The 23,207-nt window shown below is 50.5% G+C and overlaps 1 protein-coding gene across 1 annotated transcript in view; it reads right to left on the reverse strand.

The window, feature by feature from the left end:
• Positions 1-23,207, reverse strand: part of LOC112108246 (sex comb on midleg-like protein 2) — a 115,758-nt gene that overhangs the window by 75,269 nt on the left and 17,282 nt on the right. The window contains exon 3 of the mRNA XM_029910864.1: positions 12,089-12,159. Coding sequence (XP_029766724.1) covers positions 12,089-12,159 — 71 coding nt within the window. The remainder of the gene's footprint in view (positions 1-12,088; positions 12,160-23,207) is intronic.

The following is a 23,207-nucleotide window of genomic DNA, read 5'->3' on the forward strand; positions in this document are numbered from 1 at the left end:
TCTTCCTACGGTATTTTCCACTGCATGCCTCTGATGAAGTGGGTTTTAGCCCACGAAAGCTTATGCTCAAATAAATTTGTTAGTCTCTAAGGTGCCACAAGTACTCCTCATTCTTTTTGCTGATATAGACTAACACGGCTACCACTCTGAAACCTACAACCTAAAAGGATAACTCAAATGTGTGAACTGCTCCATTCATCTCAGTGGGTGTTCCCATACCCCTTCTGATGGTTTTAGAACCTGGGATATGTATGAAGTATGCCTGTTCTCAGCTTCCCACCCGATGGGGCAGAACTTCCCCAGATCCTGGCTGACGTGGGGGCCGGAAGGGGGCCTCAGACACTCATAAAAGAGTTAGCCCTCACCCAAACCTGACTCATGTAAGTGAGGGTGGGAGGAGATCCAACTGTTGTAGATGGGCATGGGGTCCCCAGATCCTGGCACATAAACAGGGGGCATAAGAGGGACTCAGACACCCCCAGAAGGGCAAAAGCCCCCCAGATATGAGCGCACACACTGAAGGGGTGAATATGAGGCTGACAAGTGCCCTTGCTCCTATTCTCCAAGTCCTCTTGCCACTCACTCCTCACTTCCCAGTATCCCATACTCCCCACACCCCTAACCCCCCATGCCTATCTCACCTGAGCCCCCAACTTCTCTCCATTCCCCTACCACCCCATTCCCAGTTATCCCCCACCCCAAATCCCCCTTCTCCTTGCCGCAGCTTCAAACCCCTCCCCTCATTCTTCCACTCCTTTGTCCCCTAATAACTGGCCCCTCCCAGAATGCAGTTACGTCCAATTTTTTCCCTAACTGCTTTGATTACAATCCCCCCCAAAATAGAATTGCCATCTATGACTCACAAATTATAACAGCCTCCAGCCCCTCAGTCCAAAACTCTTTGTCTTAGGTGGGGACTTGTGATTCACTTATCCTTAGTTATGTTAATTGAAGCATGAGTTCACAGCAACCAGATCCGTGATTCATCCAGTCATTACTTCCTCTCAGTTTAACAGTACAAGGCAGCAGAAGGAAACTTTTTTGGTGGGGGAGAGGGGAGTTGGGAGTGGGGGAGAACTGTATCTCAAGAGCCTCTTGGTTAAATGACTCCAAATTTGGCTCACTAACACTATTCTGCACCTGCATACAAGGCAAACCAAATTTCAAAGCAATCAAACTTGCTAGTCGCATAGGCGCCAACTCCGTGGGTGCTCCAAGGCTGGAGCACCCATGGGAAGAAAATAATGGGAGCTCAGCACCCACCAGCAACCCCTCCGATCAGCTCCACCCTCTTCCCCACAGCGCCTCCCGCCTGCCAGCAGACCCTGCGGATCAGTTCCTCTCCCTCTCCCCAGTGCCTCCTGCCCGCCAGTGATCAGCTGTTCAGCGGCACGCGGGAGGCGCTGTGGGGGAGGAGCGGGGACAGGAAGAGGGGTGGAATGGTGCGGGAAGAGGTGGGGTGGGCCCGGGGGCAGAGCCAGGGTCGAGCACCCCTAGGAACTCAGGAAGTCGGCACTCTGGCTAGTCAGATTTTAGAGCACTTACAAACGTCAAGCTTTAAAGCATATAAAATGGTTTCTATAACGGCACATGTACACCATAAAATTTTTTCTTAAATACCATTCTAAGTTTGAGTCCCCCAAAGGTTTTGTGGGTGCCACATGCATTACCTTGAGCAAAACTCAACAGATTGAGCCCTCAACAGTTTGAACTTTACCTCTGCACACAAAAAAACCAAAACCCCTACTAGCTAGAAACTTTTGAAAAATGGCTTTTCCAGGGCTTATATCTCCATAATCCCTGCCTCAACTGACCCAACATTTGAGTCACTAACTATATCCTGTACCCTCCGGAGGCATACCAAATTAAAGCGGAATCTGACTAGGCATCTCAATTTTAGAAGACTTAGAAAAGTCGACCTTTAAACAGAAATCATGATGCAACCTTTACCATAGCAGCCTTACCGCGCCACTATAATCCAATAAAATCAAATTAGATATACACAAAGATCAGACACTAAATTAATGCTGTTAATTATAGTGGAGTGCCAGGTCCAATAGTCAAGGTTGAGCATCACTTTCTATTTAAAGGTCAACTCTTCAAAGTGCTCTAACATTTGCATGTTTACCCTGGTTGTCTTAAAATTTGCTATGTCTCATGGGGGTGCCTCCCTAAACAGTATTTTACAAAATCTAAAATTATTTGGATGCGCCTGAGCGTAACTTTGTCTGGAAAAAATACTGTGTAGGGGATATGCGCCATCAGATCTGCTATCTTCTCCTAGTTTCCCGGACGAGGTAATTGTTATCAGGAAGACCATTTTCATAGATAGATACATCAACCAACAGGTGGCCATGGGTTCAAAGGGCAGCCTAGTCAGTCCTTTCAGCACCAGGTTTATGTCCCACGTGGGAGCAGGAAGTCGAGGTTGTGGGAAATGGTTTACTACTCTTGAGGAACCTCTTAGTGGTTGGGTGCGACAACACTGAGCATCTCTCAAAAAGTTGGTGGAAAGCTGTTATGACTGCTAGGTGGACCTTAGAGAGCATAGAGATAGGCATGATTTCTTTAGGATCAATGCATAGTCTAGGATATGAGAGTCTAGGCTAAGAGTTGTCAATGTTGGGGAGATTTGCTGGATAGAACACCAATCCTGAAACCTGGACCATTTCTGCAGGTTAGTGCATCGAGTAGAGGACTTTCTACTGTGTAACAGAACCTCTTGTGCCTCTCTCGAAGAGGAGCTTTCTAGGCTTTGGAACCGAGCAGGAGCCATGCCTTGTGGCGGAGAATCCTGTCCTGCGAGAGGAGGTGCTGTACGTCCAGGAGAGGGATTGGCGGGCATGTCGCGAGCTGTGACAGGTAAGGAAACCAGGACTGCCTTGGCCAAGCCGGAGCAATCAGGATGACATGGGCTCCATTTTTTAATTTTTATCAGGACCTTCGCCAGTAGGGGAAACAGAGGAAAGGCATAGAGAATGTCCCTGTTCCATGGGATGTGGAGGGCATTGCCCAGGGAACATTGACCCATCCCCACTCTGGAGCAGTAGCATGGACATTTCTTGTTCAGGTGAGTGGAAAACAGGTCTGTGGACAGTATCCCCCCATCACCTGAATATGTCGTGAAGTACTGTCAGGTCTATCTCCCACTTGTGGTCATGTGGGAATTTAAGACGGACATTGTCCGCTATCGAGTTTTGTGTGCCCGGGAGGTAAGCCGCAGACAGTGCAACGTTGTGGGAGATGCACCAATTCCATAGCCTGATTGCCTTGGTGCATAGGGAAGGTGACCCAGCTCCTCCCTGACGACTGATGTAGTACATAAAGGCTACATCAGGGATCGGCAACCTTTGGCATGCGGCCCGCCTGGGTAAGCCCCCGGGCGGGCCGGTTTGTTTACCTGCCGCGTCCACAGGTTTGGCCAATCGTGGCTCCCACTGGCCGCAATTCGCCACTCCAGGCCAATGGGGGCAGCGGGAAGCGGCACGGGCCGAGGGATGTGCTGGCTGTTGCTTCCTGCTGCCCCCATTGGCCTGGAGCAGCGAACCATGGCTAGTGGGAGCCGCGATCGGCCGAACCTGCGGACGCGGCAGGTAAACAAACCGGCCCGGCCCACCAGGGGGCTTACCCTGGCGGGCCACATGCCAAAGGTTGCCAATCCCTGGGCTATATTGTTGTTAGGATCTTTGTGTGTGATCCTGTGATCAGCGGGAGGAAATGGGCGCAGGTGTTCCTAACCACTCTTAGCTCAAGGAGATTGATGTGAAGGGACATCTCCATGGGTGACCACTTGCCTTGTGTTGTGAGGCCATTTAGATGCATCCACTCCCGTAAGTGATGCATCAATCATGATGAGCAACGATGGAGAGCTTTGGGAGAAGGGGATCCCTTTGCAAACGTTGCTTGGGCTCTTCCACCAGTCTAGGGAGTTTTTGACCCTGGTGGGAGGCGACAGGGATTTGTCCAGCCTGTCCCTGGTCTGTAGAACCACATTTGGAGACACTGCATATGAAGCCTGGCATGTGGTATTAACACCATGCTCACTGCCATGTGCCCCGGCAGTTGGAGGCAGAATCTGGCTGATATTTGTGGGCTGCTTTAAACAGTGTCTAAGCGTGGCTAAGGACTGGAATCTGTGTTGAGTCAAGAGGGCTCTGGCCTGTAACAAGTCAAGGTCAGCCCCTATGAAATCCAGGTGTTGCACTGGAGTGAGGGTTGACTTCTGGGTGTTGATCTGTAGGACCAGATCTGTAAACAAGCATGTAGTCACTTGGGTTACTCGGTGAGCGTCCCGGAGAGATCTAGCTCTGAGTAGGCAATCGTCGAGATAAGGGTAAATCATTATCCCTTGAGATCATAAGTGAGTAGCCACCACCAAGAGAACCTTGGAAAATACTCTTTGAGACCAACGATAGCCTGAAGAGGAGCACTTTGTATTGGTAGTGGTCTTGTCACAAGGTGAATCTGAGAAATCAGTAGGAAAATGTGTGTCCTGAAGGTCAAGGGCCAAAAACCAGTCTCCCTGTTCCAACACTGGAATGATCGTCAATAAAGTGGCCATCTTGAATTTTGCGCCTTGACAAATTTGCTGAGAGTTCTGAGGTCTAGTATGGGTCTCCAGCCTCCCTTCCTCTTTGGTATTAGGAAATAAGAGTAGAACCCTCTTCCTTGTTCTGGTTCTATGGCTCCTAACTGGAGGAGACAATCTACTTCTTGTTGTAGTATACTCTCATGAATGAGGAAAAGTGTTGTAGAGGAGGTAGGGAGGTAAAATGGATGGAGTACCTAGTACACGGTTCAATGTTATGCATTCGCAGGCACTGTGGAACACTCCCAATCAGTGGCCAAATGGGTGTGAAGCGTTGGTCAGCTGTATCAGTTGGAAAGAATAGTCTAGTGGCACCTTGACCTTCCCATCAAAACTGGTGTTTGGACATAGATGGCTGGGATGACAAAGATTGCGGGCCAAATTATTTGTGCTTGGGGAATTTCCCTTTTTTTCTTTGTGGCTCATAGTGGCGTTGAGGTTCATATTGGGACATGTATGGTCTATGCTGGGATTGGGGACTAAATTGTCTCTTTTGTCCCTGCATGTAGCTACCCAACGACCGGAAAGTAGCCCTGGAATCCTTCAGAGTGTGATGGGAGGCAGCAGGGTGATGGTGGCGGCAAGAGGCCGGCAGCGGTCACCATGGGTGGCCTTACCACGGTGGTGGGGCCATCTGCTTGTACAGGCCTTGTTAGTATTGAGCACCATATGGAGCCTGAGAGGAGTACTGTAATATCTCTTCCCCTGGCTCGCTGTATGAACTCTTGCTAGAGAGTAGGGGAGTGCAGGGGTCAGAAACGTGTCCATGGTAAACATTTTGAGGTCCGTGGTAATTTTTCAAAAAATTGAATGACTGAATGACATAAACCGCCCCCCCATGTCTGTCACTAAGTATGGTAATTTGGTCAAGTGTCCATTGCGCAACATGGGGGTGCCGAGCCCTGGGGGAGTATGGCACGGCAGTGGTGACAATTCCCATGCCAAGCGGAGACTCGGTGCAGAGGTCCCGGTACCGAGAAATGGAGACCCCAGTACTTCCGATATATGGAGATCACTAGAATGGCAGAATTCTACCGTTACCGATCGCCCCAGGGTGAGGTAGGGCAGAGATTTTGTCTGTACTGGCTGCTCTGTTGCCAGAGGAGGTGTCAATGATGGTACCGCTGACGATTCATGGACTGGGAGTGCCTTTTTAGCGGAATGCTTATTCCGGTCTGTCGGTGCTGATGACTCAGTGCCCATGCCCTTTGGTTCCAGGAGCATGTCAATGGTACTAACTGCTGACAGTTTCCATGAGCTAAGGGTACCAGACTGTGAGGGTCTCGGTGCCAACAGTGCCAAAGATACTGAGCAAGATGGAGATCACTTATGGCTATCTGGAGGCTCCTTTTGGGGACTTCCCACTCTCCGCTTAGATAACTTATGAGGGGGTCAGCAGTCTGTTTCTTTGATCCACAGCCATTAGATGTAGAGGGCTGTGGGGAAGACTCACGTCTGCCCGGGGACTCGCGGTGCAGGTCCTGCGAGGGTCTGAGAGCTGCCTCCATTAAGATGATCTTCTGCCTGAGCTCTCTGTCCTTACAGGAACGTGGCCGGAGTTGCTGACAGAGACCACACTTTAGATGGATGTGGCCCTCCCCGAGGCAGCGAATGCAGTGGGAGTGCTTGTCTGAAATCAGAATTGCCTCCTTATGAGTGAAGCACTTCTTAAAGCCGCTGAAATGGGCATGCCTGCTGTGGGGGAAGGGTCCCCGGTGGGGAGAAAAGTGGGAAAATAAAGTTTGTGGGTTTTGTTTGTTTTTATTTTTTTATTTTTGTGTGGATAAAATAAAAGAGGGTAAAGAACAACTATAACTATAGTATACTAACAAACTAACTATATAAATGCGAATAGCGTATGATCCTAATGGACTGTGAGTAGCTCCGGATTAGCCAGGGCAGTTGAGAAGGAAATGACGAGGGTTAGCCTATGCGCACTGACTAGTCTCATGGCGCAGCATGAGGAGAGAGAGCTCATGCGCAGGCCTAAGAGACACTACTATCAAAGTTCTCCTGTCAGCAGCACAGGAATGCAAGCACACCTACAGTAGAGCACACATAAGGACACTACTCAAAGAAGAATTCAAACATGCTCTACGCAGAGGTGAGAATGGTTGCCGGCATATCGCTCCTTTTAACCTGAATGCTATCTCTTCTCCCTCTGCCCCTAGCACTGGGGGAGCCAGGTCTCTCTGGGGGGATCTGAGCCCTTCTCCATGCCCCCTTCTATGTCAGCTGGGATCTGGGGACCCCGCTCTCCGGAGGGGAGCTGAGAACAGCTATGCTCGGAGCATGCACCAAGCACACAGTGCTGAGACAGGGGTGAGGAGCTGAGAACAGGCGTGCTTCATACATGGCATACACTCACAAGCACTATGGGGGGCGGGGGGAGGGAGAGACTGGGGGATTTGAGCACACCTACTGACATTGAGCTGTTCACATATGTCAGAGCTATTGTTTCAGGTCCTATTCATTTCCAGAGGGTGTTCTTATTCAGAACATCTCATTAAGATGAATGGCCATTTCACACTTCTGTGAGGTAGATGGATGTGCAGAGCCCATTCTTCCTACAGTAGGCCCAGATTTTGGACAGGGTCTCTGAACTCTGCCCTTTCCTGCCTCCAGCTAGTACATGCATTTCTCAGAGTCCCACCACTTTCCCTACTATTGTCCCTCCAAGCTTTCCAGGAGCATGGAGTTGCAAAGAGGAGGATGGAACTGGTGTGTGGATGGGGGGGGGGGGGGGGACGGGACTCAAAGCAGCAGGAATGTGAGGGGGCAGGTTTCAAGCACTGGAGTGTGTGTCTAGGGAGTGTGAAGCAATTGGCATGATGGAGTGAAAGTTGGAGCAGTTGTAGTGGAATCTGAGTAGTTGGTGTACTATGGCATGGGAGATGGGTGCACTGAGGGTGCTATTGGAACAGTGCACAGCAGAGAGGGTTGGAGAGAAAGGGGTCAGAGCTATATAATGAGAGGCTTCTGTTCCAATCCCCCCCCCCCAACCCCCAAATCCAACAATTAACTTTTTATTTCCTGGTTTTCAGAAGTTTAAATATAGTCCCTTCTCCACATTCTGTAAAGGCACACAGCACTACAGGGGAACCTTAACTCTGCACCAGCTAAGTTTTTGGGCACTTAAGTCTAAATGACTGAAGTAGCATTTAGCAAATTCTGAAACCATTACTTAGACATCTGACCAATGTAACAGCCTTTAGATTTTCAAAACACTGCACAAACGTTACCCTACTTTGATTTTGGCCACAAGAGACCTCCCAAAATATATAATACATTTCATTTTAATAATAAGGCATAGGTTCTTTGCATTGCCATACCCTTCCAGAGGGACTCCTCCAATTCCTAGCTAACCCAGTAGAAACCTGAGCCTTCAGCCTTTATATTACCATTGATGCAAAAAAAATCTTTGGCCCTCAGTGTATATTAGATAACCTATAGTCAAGTTATACATACTTTCTAAAGAAAATTATTTGGTCCAAATGTAAACACCATTTCTGTGAAGTGAGCCAGCCAAATTTCCAAACCTTTGCTTTGTTCAAGTGTCAACCATCTTACTTACAGACACAACCAAAACTCAGCTAACCATTTGTAGGAGCTGACGGCATTAGATTTCTGTGGGGCTGGTGGATTGGATATTGGTTGATACCAAATGAACAAATGTGATTACTGCACAATCTAACAGCTCTCTCTGAAAGAGTTTCTGTTGAACTTCCAAATCAGGAACAGCGTTATTTAGGTGTACCAAAATAGTACACTCTACCATTACAGGACTGTGCAGATGCACACACAAGCAACATAGGCAGGGGCACCATTTAGGGAGAGTGGGGGGCACCCCTCCCCCAAGTTTCGTACAAGAGATCTGCTCAAAGCACACATCCCAGTCCCAGGTGGAGCTCTTAGCTGTAGCCCCATGAAGCCAGGTCCCCTCCTCCAGGAGCCAGTATTCTCCTGGTCAGTTTCTTCCACTATGCTAGCTCACCCATCCCACTGCCTCATCTGCCTCCACCAATCAGCAGCTGAGATTATACGGAGTGACAATCCTCCTAACCAACAGTAGCGAGGCAGTGAGCATGGCTTCTGGGGGTAGGGCAGGCAAGGAAGGGGTCAGTCAAGGTGGAGGGGAGCACGGGTTCCACAGTGGTGGTGGGGGAGCATAGGATACCCTGTAGTGAGGATGGGGAAGCATAGGGTCCCCCGTGGTGGTGGTGGGAAGGACAGGGCCCCCACTGGCAGAGGGGAGGCAGTGGGATGGGAAAGGGGAGTCAATCTCCAGGGGAAGGGAGAAGTGAGGACATAGGGCTGTGCCCTGAGGGAGGGGTCAGTGAGTGTGGAAGGAGCAGCTGAGGGAGGGGGAGCTGAAGAAAGGTGTGGGGGGGCTAGGAGCAGCTAAGTGGGTCTTGGGTCCCGTTTGCCCTCAGAGAAGCATGGAGCACCCTCAGCTCTCTCTGGGAAGAGACCAGGGACAGACCCTTCTGGTCCTGAGCTGTTACGTCCATTAGTGGTTGCAACTTCAAGGACAGCTGTGTGTCTGTGTTGTGCTGCAAACCCTGCCAGCAGGTGTTGAGCACAGGGGGATGATGGCTGTGCTGCTGGCCAACACCGAGATCGACCTGTACTCCATCAACATCCCACCCCCTAGGTAAGTCCCCTTTAACTACTACCAGTGGGCATCTCAACAGCTGACTAATGTTACAGTAGCACCCAAAGACCTTAATCAGTAGAGTCCCCCGTTGTGCTAAGCACAAACCATTAAGAAGGCCCAGTTTCTGCCCCACAGATCTCTATCTAATCCTTATAATTCCTATGGAAGGCAGGAAAGTATTATTATTCCCATTTTACAGCAATGGGAACTGAGGCACAGTGTCCAAACACAGAATAGTACTTTCAAAAACATATATACAAATTCTAAATAATAAACAAGACTTAATTTTTTTCTCAACTTTAAAATGTGGAATTTTCTTGGCTTTGATTTTAAATATTCTCCTGTGAGAACTGCAATTCAAATCACTGTAGTGTTGTGTTTAAGACCCTTATGGAAAGTGACTTGAAAGTGTCAGTTTCTACCCTATTATTATTTGTAGTAGGGTAACACCACTAGAGCCCTAGGCAGGTGCAGTATAAACTCACGGGGTCTTGCCCTAGTAGGATGTTTCCAAAAGTTAAATGTTCAAAAGTCCAAGCTTGGTGAACTTCAAAAAGTAAGTAACCTAAATGATAGGAAGTAATCTAGATTTTTCTACAGTTGTTTCAATTGTTGTATTCAAGAATTAGTAAAGTAAGAATATACATTAAAATTTTAAACCTAACCAATGTCCCTTAAGTGACTTGACACAGGATGTCAGAATATGTTAGTATTTAAGCTGTGTGGGTCTAACATTTATTTAATTTTCTTTCTTTATATGGGAATTAGATACAGTGCTCTTGTCAGCTAATTTCTAAATTATCTGCAAAAAAGCTAGAGTTCTCAGGTTCCTAAGTAACCCCTGGAGTCACAGTTAAAGTTGCCCTATCCCCCACCAAAATCTGAAATGGCGCCCATGAACACAGAAATATGGTACACCAAAAGCAATCTGAGTTAGTGAAAAGACCGTATATCACTCAACATCAGAAGAAGTGAGCAGCAGGAAAATTCCTTCTAAAACACGTGTTCTGGTTTGCGGGAGTGGAAGCTGTCACAGAGTGACTGGCCCTTTAAGGGCTGATGGGTCCAACCCCACCTGTGACACCAAGCTCACCTCCCCAAGTGAAGAAAATAAACAAAGTCACATGACAGGCAGGTCATGCAGCTAAAATCATGCCTTCTGATATGGAGATAAAACCAGAAGCCTTGAGAGAGCCAAGAGAGACTATGAAGCAGGAAAAGAACCTGACTACTGGTGAGCTGGAGAAGCTGGTTTGAGCCATGGCACAGCCACAGGAAGGACGGTTGTGAAATCCTTAACCAGAGGTAAGTGTTTGGTCCTGAGAGGCCAAAGGATACTTTATCAAGGCTTAATATCGATTTACTTACTTTAAATACTCTGGGTTGTGAACAAGCTGTCTGGAAGAAGAAAGAGGGAAATGAGAATGGCATGCTTTGGACTTCAGTGGCCTCACAGGCTGGGCTTAAGCTGACAGATGAGCAAGAGCATTAAGACACCATTGAACTCCAAAAAAATAAACAGCAAAAAACAGAATACACCAAAGCCTGAGTTCTCTCACTGGAAATATTTGCTTATTGCCTGGAAACATTTCTGAAACTTCAACATTGGAAGGATGGATAAAATTATCTTCTCCCCAACAAAAAATGCAAGAGAAAACTCCGTGATATGTTTTATTGATTACCTTTTATGACACTTCAATATGGGTTTAATTTCCAAAATACAAGATTGGCATGACACTTTCCAGTAATCAGAACAGGTATACCTGTGTGTTGTGGCAATGTTTAATTGAAATATGCCTAACAAAATTCTCAAACTTCCTGTAATGCAATTTTAATTAAATTTCTCAAGAGAAAGTTCTTAAGGGTACAAAACATACCAAATGATTTCACAGTTATTTTAATAATTTATATTGGTTGATATGTTCTTATACTAACTCTTGCTAATTCTGTTGGGGGGAAAGCTGCAGCAGCCACCATACTGTTTGTGTCCTGTTCAGAGGTTCAATTCTGTATGGCTACTTCAGAATGATGCTGGAGACTCAGGGTATGTCTACACTTACCCGCTGGTTCGGCGGCAAGCAATCGATCTTCTGGGATCGATTTATCGCGTCTTGTCTGGACGCGATAAATCGAACCCAGAAGTGCTCGCCGTTGACTCCAGGAATCCTGCTCGGCGAGAGGAGTACGCGGAGTCGACGGGGGAGCCTGCCTGCTGCGTGTGGACCGCGGTAAGTTCGAACTAAGGTACGTCGACTTCAGCTACGTTATTCACGTAGCTGAAGTTGCGTACCTTAGTTCAAATTGGGGGGTTAGTGTAGACCAGGCCTCAGAGTGCTGGGAGCCAGCACAGTGCAGTTGGGAGGTTCAGAAAATTAAGGGACAAGTGCTAAATAAGTTCTACTATAGATGGGCAAATGAGGAATTTGGGCAAAGGGTGGCAAAAGGCACTACTCTGACCCTCAGCCACATTTTAAATTCTTGCTCTGAACCATGGAGAGACAGGCTAAAGCTGTTCAAAAAGAGCTGTTAAAACTTTAAACCTTGACAAGATTTCCTATTTTTCCACTAGCCTTGTTCTTGAAGGACAGCTCCAATATTTTTGATCAACCTTTCAAAGAAAATTTGACTTGAGGCAGAGACCAAGCACAGAAAACTTTAGCTTAAATGGTTAAGGTTTGCCAAAGTTATAAGCAAATGAGAACAGGAGGTTACAAAGGGAAGCCATAGGCACCCATAACATAAGGCTTGCTATTGGTCCCCTTAAGAGACACACACACACACACACACACACACACACACACACACAGAACACAACCACATTTACATAAAAGAATTCCGTGTACCTGTCTGAAACAATGTGGAGGAGCAGCTAGCGATCCAGTCTCTTTCAAGTAATTATCCCACTTAAAGTGTTCTAGAAGAGATAAAAAGAAAAAAGTTAGACAACTCTTAAGGGAATGTATTGAGCAAACTTTTAGGGGGAAACAGCTGTTTAGGTGAACTCTAATTCTAGCCTTTTTAAAATAAGTTCTAAAAAGTGAATTCCTCTTGTGTGAAAGATACAAGACTGACAGCCTTTGAGAGACTTTAAAAACTTCGTTAATCCATAGGAAAGACACACCACAAACGGATTCAGTACACAGCTTCAACATAAAGAACAGGAGTACTTGTGGCACCTTAGAGACTAACAAATTTAGTTGAGCATAAGTTGTAGCCCACGAAAGTACTCCTGTCCTTTTTGCGGATACAGACTAACACAGCTGCTACTCTGAAACCAGCTTCAACATATTTCATCAGTAGTGAGGAAGGATGGTCCAGTGGTTAGGATGCTAGGCTGGGAATCACTAGAGCGGGATTCGATGTGCTGCTCCACCAGAGACTTCTTGTGTGACCTTGTGCAAGCCTTTGTGCCTCAGTTCCACATCTGTAAAACGAGAATAGTAGCATGTCCTATGCTGGAGGAGTGAGGATAAATATGTTAAAGATTGTGAGACAGTCATATTCTATAGTCATATACTCTATATCCAGGACCATGTAAGCACTTTTAATAAAGAGTGTGCACATCAAGACGACGACTTGTGCAGTAGAATCAACTAGTACCTTGACCCCAGTACAAACCAGAACGGGTTTGGTGTTTAGTGCAATCTGTGAACATGACCCTAGCGCCACAACTAGAATCCATGAATTTCTGGTTCCCTGTCCTACATTTGATCTAGACGAGGCTGCCTTTCCAACCAAATATGCAAATATTTTGCCTTAACACTTAGCAACAGAATCAAATGACACTTCATACATCACCAGGCTTTGCAAATTCTTCACTAATTTTTAGACTGCTGTTCAAAGGGCTAGAAAAATGTAGTTATATGAGTTAATCAATCAATATGAAATACTATATGGCCAATGATCCAAATAAGCATGGCTTAAGTGGATACAAGTCACAAAAAAACACGAGAACTAAAATAGTACAGCGCACATTTTGCTTCTACAGTGAAATTGTCTACAATCTTTAAGTTGATGTATCTAAAAACAGGAAAGAGAAGCAACAGTCATCTTGTCCATCACCTCTTCACAAAGTTTAAATGAGAACATAAATGGTGTAATGGTGCCACCTAGTGGCTCAATAAACAATAGCTATCAAAGTGTTTGCATCAAAAAAAAAAAAAAAAATCGTAGTTTTAGACAGATAGTAAAATCAAATCAAATTGTCTTCTGGGAACTGGCATCAATGAAGTTATTTGGCTACATTTATAACTAAACATTAAACACACAGCTCCAATTAAAGAAGGAAAACAGAAAAATATCCCAAAACCAATCCTTTTCCTAAGCAACAAAACACACAAATGACAAAAAAATTTTCAGTGTTGCCCTGAAAGATACCAGTGATGTTCATCAATGACTGTCCCATGGGAGAATATTCCAGAAGCACTAGCCTTTGATAGGAAAGGCCTTGGCTAATATCCTCAAGATATTATCTCTGCATAGTCAGCATTTCCCAAATGATCACAGCTATAGTAGCTGTAAATTGATGGGATGACTCAGAAGCAAAATGAGGGAGCCAAGAAAGGTCTTTTCCTCAGAGGATCATGTTTACAGTAAGTAAACAAAATAAGGAAGAGCGCTTTCACTGGCCATTGAGGAAGTCTGCAGTTTCATTCACCTGCAGATCATTTACCTGAATAGCTGGATTTATCTATAAACTCCTTTCCTCACAGTCTGAAGTTGGCATTAGGTTTCCTTCATTTGTGAGCATAGATCAAAACTGAGGTAAATTAAAGCTAAACTCGTTCACAACTAATACTTAATACTGTGCAATTTATTTCATGAAGAGAATATGAAGCGGCAGAAAGGGGACGTATGTGTCTACGGCAACAGTCACATGAGAAAATAATGCTCTTAACAAAAAAAAGCTTCTCTATATCCAGTGAAAGATCATTTGTAGATAAAAAACTAATGCTATTTTCTGAAAATATATACCAATCTGAGGCTCTAGTATTGGAGAGAATTTTAGGAATGGAGGTAGAATAAAACCTCAACCTACAGGAAAATTAGCTCACAACAAACAATTTAATATAAAATTTTTTTCTTCTATATTACCCCAATTCAAGATACAGGTAATTTTATGCTGAATTATCAGAGACAGTAAGAAAACAAATGTAGTGTACTACCGATTTGGCCAGTACTGCTAATACTATCCTTTCAAAGGTTTAGACCAGGGGTGGGGAACCTTTTTTCTATCAGGGGCCATTGACACACACAAAAAATCAGTTGCAGGCCACAAATAGCCCCGCAGGGAGGTGTGGAGGCTCGGGGCTTTCCCTAAGCGGAGCGAGCCAGTGCTCCTGGCTCTAGCCCTGCAGGGGGAGGGGGAGGCTCAGGGCTTCCCTCGGCTCTGGGATGGGGCCAGAAATGAGGGGTTCAGGGTGTGGGAGGGGGCTCCAGCCTGGAGCAGGGCGTTGGGATGCGGAAGTGGGTGAGGGTTCCAGCTGGGGGTGCAGGCTCTGGGCTGGCTGGGGATGAGGAGTTTCGGGTACAGGAGGGGGCTCCGGGCTGTGGCCAAGGGATCTGGAGTGCGGGAGGGGGCTCAGGGCTAGGGCAGGGGGTTGAGACGCGGGTGGGGGTGCGGGGTCTGGGAGGGAGTTTGGGTGCGGGGTGGTGCTGGGGTGTGGGGTCTGGGAGGGAGTTAGGGTGCGGCAGGCTCTGGCCAGCTTTCAGTTGGCGGTGCAGTGGCTCCTCGCTGCACTTGGAAGCAGCCGGCATGTCCGGCCCCTAGGCGGAGTCACAGCCAGGGGGCTCTGCGCAGTGTGTGCTGCCCATGCCCCCAGGCGCTGCCCCCACAGCTTCCATTGGCCGCGGTTCCCAGCCAATGGGAGCTGCAGAGCCAGCGCTGGGGTCAGCACATGGAGCTTCCTGATTGTCCCTCCATCTGGACGCTGCGGGCGGGGGCGCCGCGGCTCGGGGCTTCCGGCCTGCGGCATGGAGACTTGTCGCTGACCGGATTAAATTAAGCAGTGGGCCGGATCCAGCCCGCAGGCCAGAGGTTCCCCACCCCTGGTTTATACAGACTGGTTTTTAGAACTGGCAGCCATGTTGAAGTTTTGTCTTCTGTTTTATTTCAGTTATTGAACTCTTGGCCATAGACTGAACTGTGAACGTTCGTGCACTGCAGTTAGTCAGCAATAGCATCATTGGTAGCCCGTTATCAATACTGCAATCAATGGATTAGGCAATATCATCCCCTCATGATTGTCCTGCTCGTCTGAAAAAACTACACAAACTGGATATCTCCAATGACAATGTTTATTACAGGTATTCTCAAACTGGGGGTCATGACCCCTCAGGGGGTCACAAGATTATTACATACAAACCCCACTTTGCCTCCAGCATTTATAATAGTGCTAAATAGAAAAAAGTGTCAGCAATTGTGCCAACTACAGAGGAATCACACTTCTGTCGGTGCCAGGGAAGGTCTTCAACCGAGTCCTCTTAGAGAGAATGAAGGATGCCGTCGATCCACAGCTACGAGATGAGCAAGCAGGTTTCCGGCAAAATAGATCATGCGCGGACCAGATAGCAACACTCCGCATCATAGTCGAGCAGTCTATGGAGTGGAACTCCTCGTTGTACATCAATTTTGTTGACTATGAGAAAGCATTCGATAGCGTGGATCGAGAGACTCTCTGGAAGCTCCTTCGGCACTATGGCATCCCAGCAAAGGTGGTCAACCTGATTAAGAACTTATATGACGGCACACACTGTAGAGTGATCCATGGAGGGCAGCTTACAAACAGCTTCCAGGTGCGAACCGGAGTCAGACAAGGATGCTTGTTGTCACCATTTTTCTTTCTCCTTGTCATTGATTGGATTATGAAGACATCCACTTATGAGCGTAGGAATTGAATCCAGTGGACGTTGTGGACCCAGCTTGATGACCTGGACTTTGCCGATGACCTTGCACTCCTTTTGCATAGCAAACAGCAGATGCAAGAGAAGACCAACGTAGTGGCAGCCACGTCATCACAGGTTGGCCTCAACATCCACAAGGACAAGACCAAGATCCTCAAGATTAACTCCATCAGTACTGACCCAGTCACACTGAAAAGAAGCCCTCTGGAAGAAGTGCAGTCCTTCACCTACCTAGGCAGCATCATCGACCAACAGGGTGGCACGGACGCAGACATCAAAGCAAGGATCGGTAAGGCAAGAGCAGCTTTCTTACAGCTCAAGAACATCTGGAGCTCTAGAGAGCTGTCTTTGGCAACAAAGATTAGACTGTTCAACTCCAACGTGAAATCAGTCTTATTGTATGGAGCTGAAACCTGGAGGATAACTAAAACAACCACCAGGAAGATCCAGACCTTCATAAATAGTTGCCTTAGAAGGATTCTCCAGATCTGCTGGCCAGACACCATCAGCAACATCTATCTCTTGGAGAGGACTCGTCAACTTCCAGCAGAGGAAGAAATTAGAAGGAGAAGGTGGGGTTGGATAGGACACACACTACGCAAGCAGCCAACCAACATCACTAGACAGGCATTGCGGTGGAACCCCCAAGGCAAGCGGAAAAGAGGCCGTCCAAGAAACACCTGGCGACGCGACCTTCAGGCTGATAGCATAAAAATGGGCTATACCTGGAACCAGCTAGAGCAAATGGCCCAGGATAAAGGACTCTGGAGATCTGTGGTTGGCGGCCCATACCCTGATTGGGGTGACGGGCATGAGTGAGTGTTCTCAAACTGGGGGTCATGACCCCTCAGGGGGTCACAAGATTATTACATACAAACCCCACTTTGCCTCCAGCATTTATAATAGTGCTAAATAGAAAAAAGTGTCGCACTCAGAGGCTTGCTGTGTGAAAGGGGTCACCAGTACAAAAGTTTGAAAACCACTGGTTTATTATAAAAGACGGTTACTCACCGTTGTAACTGTTGTTCTTCGAGATGTGTTGCTCATATCCATTCCAGTTAGGTGTGTGCGCGCCGCGTGCACGATCGTCGGAAGATTTTTACCCTAGCAACACCCGGTGGGTCGGCTGTGGAGCCCCCTAGAGTGGCGCCGTTATGGCGCTGGATATATACCCCAGCCGACCCAGCGCCCCCTCAGTTCCTTCTTGCCGGCTACTCCGACAGTGGGGAAGGGGGGCGGGTTTGGAATGGATATGAGCAACACATCTCGAAGAACAACAGTTACAACGGTGAGTAACCGTCTTTTCTTCTTCGAGTGCTTGCTCATATCCATTCCAGTTAGGTGACTCCCAAGCCCCACCTAGGTGGCGGGGTCGGAGTGAGACATTGCTGTGTGCAGAACCGCTGACCCGAAAGCAGCGTCGTCTCTGGATTGTTGCACCAGCGCATAGTGAGTAGCAAATGTGTGGACCGATGACCACACTGCAGCTCTACAAATGTCCTGGATCGGTACTTGAGCCAGGAAGGCAGTCGAGGAGGCCTGGGCCCTCGTGGAATGAGCGGTGAGGCGTGGCGTCGGTACACCGGCCAGGTCGTAGCAAGCACGAATACAGGACGTGATCCAAGTGGATAGGCACTGAGAAGAGACCGGTGAGCCTTTCATCCGGTCGGCCACCGCAACGAAGAGTTGCGTCGTCTTCCTAAATGGCTTTGTACGGTCAATATAGAAAGCCAGGGCCCTGCGTACGTCCAAAGAGTGTAAACGCTGGTCTTGACGAGTAGCGTGAGGTTTCGGATGGAAGACCGGGAGGAAAATATCCTGGTTCACGTGGAAAGGTGACACCACCTTTGGCAGAAAGGCAGGATGGGGGCGAAGCTGCACCTTGTCCTTGTGGAACACCGTGTAAGGGGGCTCGGATGTCAGCGCCCTGAGTTCCGAGACGCGTCGTGCTGAGGTGATGGCTACCAGGAAGGCTGTCTTCCAAGATAAGTACAGGAGCGAGCAGGTAGCCAAAGGTTCAAACGGAGGCCCTGTGAGCCTGGAGAGGACGAGGTTGAGGTCCCACGTTGGAACCGGCTGTCGCTGCTGTGGGTACAGCCGGTCTAAGCCCTTGAGGAATCTAACGACCATCGGGTTCGAGAAGACCGAGGACGTGAGTTCCCCTGGGTGGAAAGCGGAAATAGCGGCGAGGTGAACCCTAATTGAGGATGTTGCCAAGCCTTGCTGTCTGAGGGACAGGAGGTATTCCAGTATCAAGGGGATAGGAGCCTGCGAGGGAGACGTAGCTCGTTGCTCACACCAGCAGGAGAACCTCTTCCACTTGGCTAAATACGTGGTCCGCGTAGAGGGCTTTCTACTTCCCAGCAGGACCTGTTGGACGGCCTGCGAGCATTGCCGCTCTGAGCGACTCAACCATGAAGCATCCACGCCGTGAGGTGGAGCGACTGCAGGTCGGGGTGACACAGCCGGCCGTGGTCCTGAGAGATGAGATCCCGACTCAAGGGGAGCGTGATCGGCCTCTGTACTGACAGCTCTAGAAGTGTGGTGTACCAGTGCTGTCTCGGCCAAGCGGGAGCGACCAGAATTACCCGTGCATGGTCCCTGCGGATCTTGAGCAGCACCCTGTGGACCAGCGGGAATGGGGGAAAGGCGTAGAACAGATGGTCTTTCCATGCCATGAGGAAGGCGTCCGACCGAGAGCCCGGGGCTCGACCGTGTAGGGAGCAGAATGCCTGGCACTTCCTGTTGGCCCGAGATGCGAACAGGTCGATCTGGGGAAACCCCCACCTCTGGAAAACGGAATAGATGATGTCCGGGCGAATCGACCACTCGTGCGTTTGGAAGGACCTGCTGAGACGGTCTGCCAGCGTATTCTGGACTCCAGGCAGGAATGACGCCGTGAGATGTATCGAGTGGGCGATGCAAAAGTCCCACAGGCGAATGGCCTCTTGGCATAGGGGAGATGAGCGGGCTCCGCCTTGCTTGTTGATGTAAAACATGGCCGTGGTGTTGTCGGTGAGAATCAGCACGCAACGGCCCTGTAGGAAGTTGAGGAAAGCCTGGCAAGCCAGGCGCACTGCCATCAGCTCTCGGACGTTGATGTGCAGGGCTAGTTGGGACGCCGACCACAGGCCTTGGGTATGATGCTCCCCCAGGTGAGCGCCCCATCCTAGAGATGAAGCGTCCGTAACTAGGTGGAGGGAGGGCTGTGGGGCGTGAAAGGGTACTCCTGCACAGACCGCAGTGCGATCCGTCCACCATGTGAGGGAGGCCAAGACTGCGGTCGGAACCGTGACCACTACGCTCAGGTCGTCTCGATGAGGACGGTAAACCGATGACACCCAAGTCTGCAATGGGCGAAGTCGCAGTCTGGCGTGCCTGGTTACGTAGGTGCACGAGGCCATGTGGCCCAAGAGGGCAAGGCATGTCCTTACGGTGGTAGTTGGAAAGGCCCTGAGTCCTTGAATGGCGCTTGAAATGGTATGAAAGCGGCTGTCTGGCAGGATGGCTCGGGCATGTCTGGAGTCCAGGATTGCTCCAATGAACTCTATTCTTTGAGTTGGTACTAGAGTGGACTTCTCTCTGTTGAGTAGAATGCCCAGCTCGTGGAAAGTGCGTGTCACTATGTGGACATGGGCCTGCACTTGGTCTCTGGTGCGGCCGCGTACCAGCCAGTCGTCCAAGTACGGGAACAGCTGTATCCCTTGTCGACGAAGGAAGGCCGCGACGACTGCCAGACACTTTGTGAACACCCTGGGAGCCGAGGACAAGCCGAAGGGAAGGACTGCGAATTGGTAGTGCACCCTGTTTACTACAAATCGCAGGAAGCGCCTGTGAGGCGGATAAATCGCTATGTGGAAATAAGCGTCCTTCATGTCGAGGGCGGCGAACCAGTCTCCAGGATCCAGTGAAGGGATGATGGTCCCCAATGATACCATGCGGAACTTCAACTTTACTATGAATTTGTTGAGCCCGCGCAAGTCTAAGATGGGCCTTAGACCCCCTTTTGACTTGGGTATCAGGAAGTAGCGGGAGTAAAACCCCCTGCCCCTTAGCTCCGATGGAACCTCCTCTATGGCCCCCATAGCGAGGAGCCCAAAAACCTCCTGTGTAAGGAGTTGCTCGTGAGAAGGGTCCCTGAAGAGGGACGGGGAGGGGGAGTGGGAGGGGGGGGGCGAGGAAAACTGGAGGGCGTATCCCCTTTCCACCGTGCGAAGGACCCAACGGTCCGAGGTTATACGGGACCAAGCACGGTGGAAGCGGGAGAGGCGGTCCCGGAAAGGGGGAGTCGGATCCTGGGTACCGGTCGTGGTGCCGTCCTCGACCGCACCTTCAAAAGGCTTGTCTAGGCCCTGAAGGTGGCCTAGACTGGCCCTGGTTCTGACCGGGTTGAGGGCCGGTCGACCTTCTCCTACCACCTCGACCCCGCCTCCTAGCAAAGTCCTGTCTTGGACGAGGCGGGGGAGGGTAGAACCGCTGAGGCTGCGGCCTGAAGGGCCTGCGCTGAGGCCCTGGGACATGCATCCCCAGGGAGCGCATCATTGTCCGGGAGTCTTTGAGGTTTTGGAGCCTCGAGTCTGTTTTCTCCGAAAAGAGGCCCTGGCCCTCAAACGGTAGATCCTGCAGGGTCTGCTGCAGTTCCGGAGGCAAGCCCGACACCTGGAGCCAGGAGATTCGGCGCATTGCTATCCCCGACGCCAGGGTCCTAGCGGCCGAGTCCGCTATATCGAGGGACGCCTGTAGGGAGGTGCATGCCACCCGCTTGCCCTCCTCTACCAGGGCCCCAAACTCGTCCCTCGAGTCCTGGGGAACCAGTTCTTTAAATTTCCCCATCGAGGACCACATATTGAAGCCGTAGCGGCTCAGTAGCGCCTGCTGGTTCGCTGCCCGCAATTGCAGTCCGCCAGCCGAATACACCTTGCGTCCGAACAAATCGAAGCGCTTAGCGTCCTTCGATTTGGGCGCAGCGGCCTGCTGGCCATGGCGCTCCCGTGCATTCACTGAGGAAACCACCAGTGAGCACGGTTGGGGGTGAATGTACAGATACTCATGATCCTTTGATGGGACAAAGTATTTTCTCTCAACCCCTCTGGCCGTGGGTGGAATAGAGGCCGGGGTCTGCCAGATAGTAGTGGCGTTGGCCTGGATGGTGCGGACCAGCGGTAATGCCACCCTGGATGGAGCATCCGCTGAGATGATCTGCACTATCGGGTCATGGACCTCCGCAACCTCCTCCACCTGGAGGTCCAGATTGCGAGCCATGCGCCGCAGTAGGTCCTGGTGGGCCCGAAGGTCTATCGGGGGCGGCCCGATGGACGACGTGCCCGCTACGGCCTCATCAGGAGAGGACGAGGAAGATGCCCCCGGTGGCAAGGGGTCCAATGGTTGGTCCTGCTCCAGGTGCTCCTGGTGTTGGGCATCTCCTGCCCCCTGGTCAGGGGCCTCTGCAGGTGCGGGCACTGGAGCCTCCACGTCCCTTGGAGGAGGGCGGGAGATGGTAGACTCCGGGGCCCTGGTGTCCGAACGGCCAGAGCGGGAAGCCGACAGGGGAGCTCCCTGAGCTTGGTGGTAGGCCCAAGGAGTCCAAAAGGACCAATGCGCAGGCCCTTGCATCGGGTCCTCGGTCTCCTGCAGGTGGCCGGGCTCCACCGTCTCAGATGACCGGGACGCCGATCTCGACGGCCACGGCGGTGCCGAACCCGATGCCGTCGGCACCGGATGGTACGGTGCCGATCGGTGCCGACCGTAAGGGGACCTGTCCCTGCGTTGTTCCGTCGAACGGTGCCGGGACCTGGACCGGTGCCGATAGTCCCTCCGGTGCCGGGATCCCGATCTGGAACGTGACGACGATCTGGAGGAGGCGTGGTACCGGGAGCGGCCTCTCGAGCCCGAGCGGCGCTCATACCGGTGCCGGGAGCTGCGCCTCGACCCCGATCGGTGCCGGTCGTCACGGCGGTGCCGGGATGTTGAACGGCGCCGCGAGGAAGATCTGGGCCGCGAGTACGACCGGTGCCGAGGTGACCCTCGGCGCCGGGACTCCGAGCGGCGTCGGGACCTGCTTCGGGATCTGGAGCGGTGCCGAGAGACTCGTGCTGGCGACGGTGGGCGCACCAGGGCAGGCTTGCCTCTGGACTGCAGCACGCGTGGAGCCACCGGTGCCGGGAGTTGCGACGGCGCCGGCTCCGTGAGGGCGATCAGGTCTCTCGCCGTGGCAAAGGTCTCCGGGGTGGAAGGGAGACAAGGTTCCACCACCAGCCTTGGTGGTGAAACAGTCCGCACCGGACTCAACGGCCTCGGTGCCGGAGTCGACGGTGTGGCCGCCTGTCTTTGGCGGTCCAGCTGCGGACGCGGCTCTACCCCCGGCACCGGGGGAGCCTGTATCTTCGCGGCAGCAGCGTCCCGTGTCTTAGCGGTCTTCTTATGGCCCGGCGAAATGGATCGGTGCCGAGGCTCTTTGGGCGGGCGCGGTGCCGACGTCGGTCGGTGCCGGACAGTCTTTTCTGCCGCACCGGTCGGGCCCGCCGGGGCGCTGCGCACCGAAGCGCTCGGTGCCGGGACAGGGCGCGCCGAGGGAGGATCCGGACTCAGCGCCGCCTCCATGAGGAGCTGTCGGAGCCTAAAGTCCCGCTCCTTCCTTGTCCTCGGCTTGAAGGCCTTGCAGATAGGGCACTTATCTGCTGGATGAGTCTCTCCCAGGCACTTCAAGCAGGAGCTATGCGGGTCGCTAGTTGGCATGTGCTTCCCGCAGGACGCGCACGGCTTAAAGCCAGGAGCCTTGGGCATGGGCCCGGCTGCGCGCCGGGGGGAAAAGGGGAAAAACACCCCCTAAACCCCCGATAACAACTTATAACTATATATATATACACTATACCTAACTACTAACTAACTTGAACAACTATCTATATAACTAAATACAACAAGAGCAAAGAGAAGCTAGGGAGTGTGGAGATCAGCTAAGCCGCGCTCCACAGTTCCAACGACCGTCAGGGGCGGTAAGAAGGAACTGAGGGGGCGCTGGGTCGGCTGGGGTATATATCCAGCGCCATAACGGCGCCACTC

This window comes from Terrapene carolina, unplaced genomic scaffold (genome assembly GCF_002925995.2).
Source record: "Terrapene carolina triunguis isolate 2854851 unplaced genomic scaffold, T_m_triunguis-2.0 Scaffold22, whole genome shotgun sequence".
Lineage (NCBI taxonomy): Eukaryota > Metazoa > Chordata > Testudines > Emydidae > Terrapene > Terrapene triunguis.